Consider the following 9,135-nt stretch of genomic DNA (forward strand, 5'->3'; position numbering starts at 1 on the left):
GCTCACCCGGAAGTGCTCCCGGGGCTGGCCCCGCCCAGCGCGTGTGCTTCCGGGTGGCAGCGCCCTTCCCCGCCCGGCACCGCCGCCCGCCGCCGAGCCGCCGTCTATCCCCTCGCCTTCCGCCCACCCCGCTCCCCCCGCCCCCATCTCGGTCCGTGTCCCCCCCTCGCCTGTCTCCGCGCCGGGCCAATGCTGCTGCGGGGCTCCCAGGCCGCGGGGCCGTGGCGGCAGCTGCCGCTGTGGCTTCTAGTCGCGCTGGCGGCCTGCGCCGTGCGGGCCTCCGAGATAACCTTCGAGCTGCCCGACAACGCCAAGCAGTGCTTCTACGAGGAGATCGCCCAGGGCACCAAGTGCACCCTAGAGTTCCAGGTAGTCAGGCGGACGGGGCGAACTCACGGGGAAGCGCCGCCCCGGGCCCGGGCGCGCCGCGCTGGCGGAGCTGGGCCCAGCCCCGGGCTCGGCCCTGTGCCGGCGAGCGGTGGTCGGGGGGCCTGTGGGGGTGGGGGAGCCTCGCAGATTCCTTCGTTTACTGCGCGCTGCTCCGAGTAGTTAGGAGAAGCGCCCGGCACGGAGCAGCCGCCGAAGCCAGCGCGGTTTCCAGCTCAGCTGAGGAGACACTGCAGGCAGTCGTGTGCGCTGCGGCAGGGGCGGGGAGGCGTGCGTTTAGTTCAGGGGGAAGTAACAGGCATAAATTTGGCCCTGGAAACCGGCAGCGTCTTTTACCCTGATCGCTGTCATGCGGTGCCCTGTCTGAACAGCCTGGAGAACACCTAAAGTGCTGCCAGCAAGGTGCCAGGAAAGGAATTTCTGTGTTTTTTGTGAAGTAGTTGCATAATGAGTACGATACAACTTCAGGAGCTAATGCTTCTTATTTCGGAGTATGGTTCAGGTTGGGGTTATTTAGCAAACGTTATGAAGGTGATGAAGTATGTATGCAGGAAGAGTCCCGGGCATATAGTAAGATGGGAGTCTCACTAAAAATAAAACATGCAGGCAAACTGACACTGAAGACTGTGGTTAACAGGCATGTATTGAGGCTGCACGGTTTTTCTTACCTTTTGCAGTTTCTAACAGTTTGAACATGCAGCCATCATGATAGATAGAGCACACTGTTCAGCTGTATTGAGCAAATAGCTCTGACAATTTTGGTGCCTATGAGTGTATCAGCAGGGCTGGAACCTTTCAGTCTGCAGCTTCAGCTGGTGAAGTCACTGGCTGTACAGCAGCAGCATGAGAGAGAAATCGTCCTTGACAATGGGATTCAGTTATCTTTGTAGTCTTTTGAAGGGTCCATGTGCTTCTGTTCTGACTTTTCCTCTAGTTGCTGTCCTGCTTTTAGTATTTTGGGGAATGTTGCTACCAAATATTGGTCCTTATTACTCTGTCCTGCATGTTCTATTTCTTAGATATCTTATCCCTGCCCAAATGTTTCTTGTCCCTGCCAGTTACTTTCATAAAGCCTTTTCTGTGCAGTACTTTCCTGCCTGTTTTGAAGTGGATATCATTGTAGGTTGCTGGACAGATAAGCCTGCTGTTGTCACTTTTGTTGGTAATCAGAACAGAAGTAGCACTGTCAAAAGGAAAGTCTGGATGTGACCAAGTGCTGGTAGACTGAAATGCTCTGTGCTTTTGGCAGTAAGTCTTAAGAGTTGAGAGGAAGCTCAAGCAAGCTCTGGGTAGGAATCCTAGGGGCACTTTAAAACTGTGGCAGATCTTTACCATGTACATATAAATTGGCCTTTTCAGTGTGTGTGATATAACAATGTGAGTGACTTCTGTGTAATTGGTAAAAAGCACGACCCTGTCAAATTTGGTATGATGCTTCAAAAATGAACCATCGTTTCATTATAGAAAAATCTTATTTTTGTTTTTTATTTCCAAGGTAAGCATTTCTGTATGAAAAACCCAACTACATGCAGATACCTGGGGAGAGACATCCAGAGATACAGAAATCCAAAGTGTTTTTTTCCTCTTTCTATCCTGTCATCACACTTTTGGAAAAACTATGAAGATACTGCTTGCTACCTGACTATTTTTAAAACTTCTTCTTTGCTGAGTAGCTACTGCTCAGATCTCTTGTTATTTCAGTTTTACCATTAACATTGTTGTTTTAGTAACTTGATACTTAAACTGATGTGAGTTTAAATAATACTATGTGAACTGAAGTGCAGATACTCCTACTAAAGTATTTCAGTGACTTCTGCACACATATACAAGGGACATGCCTTTAGATGTAAATATTTTCCTCCTTCAGCGTGCTTTATCCTAAAATCAAAAAGTTTGGAGCAAGGATTAAGTGTAGAACTACTAGTGTAAGAGTCGTTGGTACACCAAGTGATGAATATGTAAGCTACCGATGAGTCTGTTGAGGTGGGATAGCTTGTCTACAGAGCAATATGCTGTACACCAACAATAATCAAAGCCTAAAAAGCCCTGGAGACCATTATGCGAGTTGGCATTACCCAGATGGGCAGGTTTCGAGAAAAATGCTGTGGCTAACTGTGCAGGAGGGAGGCAGTGGCAAGACACACCCCACCCCCCCTCCCCATCATTGCTGGTTCACAAGCCCAGGTTGAAATACCTGTTCTACTGGTCTAACGCCATTCCAGCAGCCTAAAGCAGCTTGAGCTAATACGGTAGTTACGCTCTTCTGGCCATACAGAAAGGAGCTGTTTTACTCCTTGTTAGCAGTTTCAGCCAGCTGAATCAGTTCCACGGAGGACTCACGGATACAGCAAACTGTTTTCGTTGCAGTAATGTCTTCACTGCCCCATCAAGTTTCATCTACTGTAGCCTTTGCTGTTGTACAATTATTTATAACAAACTAAAATTGCTCTCTTAAACAATTTGAAAAGATAATTGACATTATATATGCTGAACCTAAAGTATTTTGAATTACATTGTGTCTTCCATAAAAAAAAAATTTGCAGACTCGCTTTGAAAGATTTTCAAATTACATTTTAAAACGTTAGTTAAAGAAAAAGGTTTTGCAGTGCCGTGTGACAATTGATACTTCTTAGAAGAAATGTATAAATACCTGTTTTTTTAAAAAGGCAATTTTTTGGTTTTTGTTTTCAGGTGATCACTGGAGGTCACTATGATGTTGACTGTCGGCTGGAAGATCCCGATGGCATTGTATTGTACAAAGAAATGAAGAAACAATACGATAGCTTCACATTTACTGCATCCAGAAATGGAACATACAAGTTCTGCTTCAGCAATGAATTCTCTACTTTCACACACAAAACTGTGTACTTTGATTTCCAGGTTGGAGAAGATCCACCGCTGTTTCCTAGTGAGAACAGAGTCACCGCACTTACCCAGGTAAAATGCTATTGTGTTTGACAGTGGCTGTTTGGTGGAGGCAGTGTTTTTTTTCAAGTTCAGCTGCGTTATGTATCTATATAATTTCTGAAAATCAATGGATTTGAGCTTTTAAAATAATCTGGATTACTACAAAGAAGCTTTCTTTCTGAAGATTAGATTTATAGAACACAGAACAGAGCTGAGAAGGAATCACCAATTGCTTAAGAGAAAATTAGTGTAGTAACTTAAACTCTAGGCTACTATGTTTTTTATTATTATTGTATTTCCAAACTTAAGAGAAACTTTCAGAATTGTTTTTATATTTAAAATAGTAGTCTTTTTGGGGGCAGACTTACATTGACTTCTCATGTAACAGCCATTTTTGAAATGGAGAAGAAAATTCTAGCAAAATAAACAAATGAACAGTGTCAGCCATATTTAGCTGGCTTCTAGCTCTTTGTCCTTTGTAGGACACTGTGAAGTATCAGAACATTATTGTTATATTCTCAGGATTTTACAGTTTTGTACTTCTACCCTATCTAAATCCATCAAAACTTTCTTTGGAACGCTTGCTTCATTAATTCCCACTCATGTCCTTACCATCATAAAACCTCACTTTAAACAACCGTTAAAGAATGCTGTATATGATTGTTATTTTGCTAGTCCGGACACAACAGTATGAATACCACTTCTCAAATGCCAATCTCACTTGAATTTATCTCATATAAGTCTGTAGTAGCTGAGAACTGTAATGAGTAGATGACTTGCTGTGAATTCAGCTAGAGCTCTTTCTTCTTGTCACTCTTCTGCTTTGCTTTATTTCATATTCTGATTCTTGATCCTGGGTCTTTCCATCTCTTCTCCTAACTTTAGACTTCAGTCTGTTCAGTCTGTGTGTTCTGTTACATCTGGTTTTTCTTTTGCTATCTTGGCATCAACAGAGGGATTTTGACAATGCAGAACGTGCAATTCCTGGCTCTAGCATCTCTGCAGCGCCTTGCAGCCTGTGGGAGAAGATATATGAAAAAAATAGTTTATTACTGGTTTGTAGCATATGCAATGCAAAGAAGGTATTTGGGAAAGGGGAGGTTCTTGTATCATGACCAAATTTGGGCAGCCTTTTGTAGGACAGTGAAAGGTAAATCCCTAAAACCAGAGTGACTCTGTGTTTAAATCCCTTGTGCAGACTAGGAGAGCTCTGTAATTTATCAGCGAGACCAATGGCAGAAGCTAGTTTGGAAGACCTCTTCCTGGATTTTGTTGAGAATATCTTGGGCTTCTTCAGACACCTGTCCTGAAAGTCATTGACTTGGAAAGACAGGCACAGATACAAGTAACTGAGAGTGGTTCTATCAGAGTGTTAAGCATTTCCTTTCATAATAGTTTGTGATGTTTAATCTTCAGGAAATAGTTATTTTAAGCCATAAAATAGTAAAACAAATTGTGATTGATCTCTTGGTGATCAAAACACAGTAAGGAGTATTGACTTTTGCTTACAGAATATAAATTGAAAGCGCAAGAAGTTTATGTGAAAAAATGGTCTAGGGCTTGGAAAACTGGTAATACTACCTCTTTTTTTTAATGAAAAGTGGCAATGAATTTGGGCAGTTTGTTAAGTATTTGTAATATGATTATGTTACGGAGCATTCAGGAACACTGAAAGGTAACAGAATTGTCCTTTCTCAGTTGTTTTTTGCATACATGATTAAGAAGGTTCTCTTGCCCAAAGAGCAAGTTGAGTTCAGTAATACAGATTTTAGGATGTACAACTTGAGTGAGAATTGTGCAATGAAGAATGTCATACTTGTGAAACACAGGAGAAATTAATATACACTGTGTGCATTTTAATATTATAGGCAACTACTTGTTTTCCTGGTATGTATGGTATTAACAACTGAGAGATCACTGACATTTCAAAAGTGTTTCTAATGTTAATTTTGAAGCCAAATATACATGAATTTAAGATTTATTTAGTTCTCAAAGCTTGCTGCTTTTTATTAGACCTAGTTTTACATGCTTGTGTGTTAAAGAGTCTGTTGCATTCCTGTGTGTAGAGTTTGATCAATGTAGGTTAAATATTACTACATTTACAGTATTTCAATCTGACAATGGACAGGGTTAATCATTAGCTTGCAGAGTTACATGAATAGTAATTTTAACTACCAAACCACAAATCTTGCAGAAAAAGCACTAGAAGAATTCTTAATTCAGTGCTGTGTATTTGTTTGCTTCTCTAGATGGAGTCTGCGTGTGTTTCAATTCATGAAGCTTTGAAGTCTGTGATCGATTATCAGACTCACTTCCGTTTGAGGGAAGCACAGGGCCGCAGCAGAGCAGAGGATTTAAACACGAGGGTGGCCTACTGGTCCATAGGGGAAGCAATCATTCTTCTTGTTGTTAGTATTGGGCAGGTATTTCTCCTCAAAAGCTTCTTCTCAGATAAAAGGACCACAACAACCCGTGTTGGATCATAACTAGTAGTGGTAATGCTTCAGGTCATTGTGTGCTACTCATCTGTAGAAATAACTGTTTTCCAGTTAATTGTAGTTACAAAAGATCTCAGTATATGCAACATTCAAATGTCTCTACCCCTCATCCCTTAAAAATCACGAAACAGACCCAAAAAGTTATGAAAGGAACACATGATTTGAAATACTTTAAAATACTTTGGAACTTTACGTGTTTCCTGATTCCTGTATTAAGTATCTGGCAGTGGCCAGCCTCTGTATTTCTACTGATTGAAATCCAAACGGAGTTTGAATTGACCAGTAAGATTAACAATCTGCAGTATAACACTTCTAAAATAACCCAACAGTCTAGTGTCTGATATGAGAGACTATATATATATATGCATACATATATATATATATGAAAATTTGATTTGGCTTTTAATTTTCAGGATGAATGTATTGCATTATAAAAAAGCAAATGCAATGAAATGCACTGTTTTGACTTGCTGTTAAAAAATAATCCAGTGGTACCCCTCGTTTATTTGTAAAATTGTTGCAAGCTTGACACTACATCATGGTGCAAATTCTTCACCAGCCTGGTAAGTCACCATCTTCCAACCTTGCTAAATCTTATACTTTAGTATATTTGCTTAAATACACATTCTTCTGTATTAAAATAAATGCATTTCCTCTTTTACAATGTTTGTTTTACTGAACAAATTGTAAGCTGAGACTACTCAGGAAATCCACTTTCTGTATTCAAAAGCCCAAATCTTCAAGATTATTTAAAAAACATGCAATAAAATAGGAAATCCTCTAACTTTGTCACTGAAACTGCAGTTTCTGTACTCATACATGTTGCTGCTGCTTTTTGGATTTAAGACCAGAAGTAGCTTGGTTTGTTAAGCAGCACAGCACCAGCACTGGATGAGGTTATATTATGTGTTAGGCACATACAGAGCTTTTTACTGAATTCTTTTCCTGTTAAGAGGCCAATTTGATATTGATACTGCATTGCACAAGTGCTGTAAATTTTACTTTTCTGTGTGTGGTGCACTGATACGTGATGGCCTTGTGCATCTAATTGCCACTTTTTTTGCTAGTGGTTGGGAAATGTGTTTCAGGTTATCTTTTTGGTAGACTTATAGTTAAATTGTTTCCACTGCTCATGTCTTTAGTAGCTTATGTACTGTAAAGTCTTGTTTTATTTTGATGTGTAAGGTAGTAAATATTTGTACATATAAGTAGCTTGAATTGAGCTGGTCAAAATAAGGCTAAACTCCTTCACATGACTCTGGGGGAATGAGTAGACTGACCAATTCTTAAGTGCACACAAAGTAAACTAAGGTGAAAAACTCTGTTATATATTACTGGCTGAATCAAAAGATGCTTCTTAAACAGGTTCTCAGCAAGCAGAGAAAGAATGCTAAACCCTTATTAATTGCCTGTATTATTTGTAGCAAAAATTCAAATTTGCATGTACAGGTGACACTTGAGCGGTTTGAAGAATTGGTCTAAGATGACTTGATTTTAAAATGTTGTGAACCAAATGACTGCTCCTTTGGAAACTGAGGAAAAACCTCAAACAGCTGAAAAATTATTTAAAAGGTTACAGGGGTATTTAAAAGCTTAATGTGTGTAAAATTCTGGACTGCATGTAATGTTTTTCTATCCTGTACTGAATTTTGCATACTGCAGTCCCATTTTGGGATGCAAGCTTCTTGGAAATAGACTCACAAAGGTCAGGAAACAGAAAAAACCCAGTGCTTTCTTACAATACAAATCTGTGCCTGCACACAATATTCTTGACTGTACCTGTATGCTTTATTCTTGTGTTTCAGAAACTGATACATTTTGTGCTGCATTGCATACAATAATGAAGCAAGTGGTACACTTTGGGTGCATATTTTGGATGAAAACATGATTTAATTTTGATAGTGTCCACTGTTACCTTCAGGAATTTGAGTATCGCTTGTGTAGCTTTAATCACAACAACAGCATTTGTTTTAAAGATTGAAATGTATTGGTTCCTTTTCCACTGAGTGGTTCTGTGTGCTGTCAAAAGTGGTAAACAATGGGGTAAAACAGGTAAGTCGGCCATGACATACACATTTCTTAATTCTTTTGTAATGTTTGAATATGTGAAGTGGGAACTGTTCAGCTCGGTATTACTCCCACTGCAGAGGTTTAGTGGACTTGACATTTGCATTGAAGTTAGGTATCCAAACCAGTCCTCTGGTATCCTCCTGCATAATATGCAGCAGTAGATTAAAAATGCCTTTATTTTTGTGTTACTAAAACCACAGCACAAATACACATGTTTAAACATAGCTGTGTATAGTTTTTAAAATAAGTGACTGAATAGGATATAATAAAACACATGCTAACATGCAGTGGTTGGAGAAATGCATTGTGACTTTTGGTTAAAGCTGCACCTTTTTAACGTATGAAGAGAACAGTTTGGTTAATGATGAAATACACAAGTAAATGTCCTGTGTTAAAGGGGATATAACTGTGTTTTTAATTGCTAAAGACCCCAATTTTCAGCTATTCCTCAGATGTTTTATGTTTACAGAACTTTTCATGTCCTGGAACGTCAGTTTCATTTGGGGGGACAAAAATTTTAGGTTGAATAAGACAAAAAACAGACCCTGTGAACATTGTATGGGAAAATAAAAATTAATATATGAATGTGGTCTGGTTGTTCTGTTTGCATGTGGGAGTGGGAGCATTATTCTTCAAAAAAGCTTTGAATAATGATTGGAATAGTCAGCTTGTGTCTTAACACATCAGAGTTGATCTGCCATCTGACACTTGATCATTACTTCTGCTGCTTACATCAGGAAGTGTATCAGTTCACTGGTATTCATAGTTAGCTGTGCTTTCAGGTCACTGGAAAGTCACAAGTTTCAGCAAGATAGTGTGGTTACTGGCTCTTGCTCAGAACATTAGCAGTGCAGGCAGTAATATTCATAAATCTGTTCCTGTTGGAGTGGAATTCCAAGTATGTGACTACAGATGCCTGGAATGACTTGAGACCTACAGCATCTTTTCTGATAAGTTCTGTCGATAGAAGGTTAATATGGGATGAGCTAGAAAAGTGCATCCAATTAGCATTGTCTAATGACGAGATGTAAACTTCATGTATTATGTAGCAACTAAATGATTGACTTGAGATATTTGGTGTACTTTCTTGCTGAATCTTAACATGTATCAGTTTTTAAAAACCAGATGGAGTAGGCATCGTGGCTTTGTGTGGGCATCTTCCAAAATGGCTTTTTCTTGCTGTTTGTTTCTCGTATGTCAGTTGTACATTAAAAATTTTCAAGAATTTTTACAGTACTTGGATTAAAAAAGCTTTTTTCTAGAAGTATGGGCA

The 9,135-nt window shown here is 39.8% G+C and overlaps 1 protein-coding gene across 1 annotated transcript; it reads left to right on the forward strand.

The window, feature by feature from the left end:
• The first annotated feature begins 32 nt into the window (after positions 1-32).
• TMED7 (transmembrane p24 trafficking protein 7) lies at positions 33-8,447 on the forward strand. The gene is made up of 3 exons (XM_055699388.1): positions 33-369; positions 3,079-3,324; positions 5,544-8,447. Exons 1-3 carry the CDS (start codon positions 190-192, stop codon positions 5,778-5,780), a joined length of 663 nt encoding a protein of 220 aa, XP_055555363.1. The 5' UTR covers positions 33-189; the 3' UTR covers positions 5,781-8,447.
• Positions 8,448-9,135: the final 688 nt, after the last annotated feature.

Source organism: Falco cherrug, chromosome Z (genome assembly GCF_023634085.1).
Source record: "Falco cherrug isolate bFalChe1 chromosome Z, bFalChe1.pri, whole genome shotgun sequence".
Lineage (NCBI taxonomy): Eukaryota > Metazoa > Chordata > Aves > Falconiformes > Falconidae > Falco > Falco cherrug.

Excerpts from the sequence above, each read along its gene's own strand:
- TMED7 (XM_055699388.1), top strand. The coding sequence starts at position 190 with ATGCTGCTGCGGGGCTCCCAGGCCGCGGGGCCGTGGCGGCAGCTGCCG. Across the intron at positions 370-3,078 it reads AGTGCACCCTAGAGTTCCAG|GTGATCACTGGAGGTCACTA; the intron begins GTAGTCAGGCGG and ends TTTTGTTTTCAG. Across the intron at positions 3,325-5,543 it reads GAGTCACCGCACTTACCCAG|ATGGAGTCTGCGTGTGTTTC; the intron begins GTAAAATGCTAT and ends TTGCTTCTCTAG.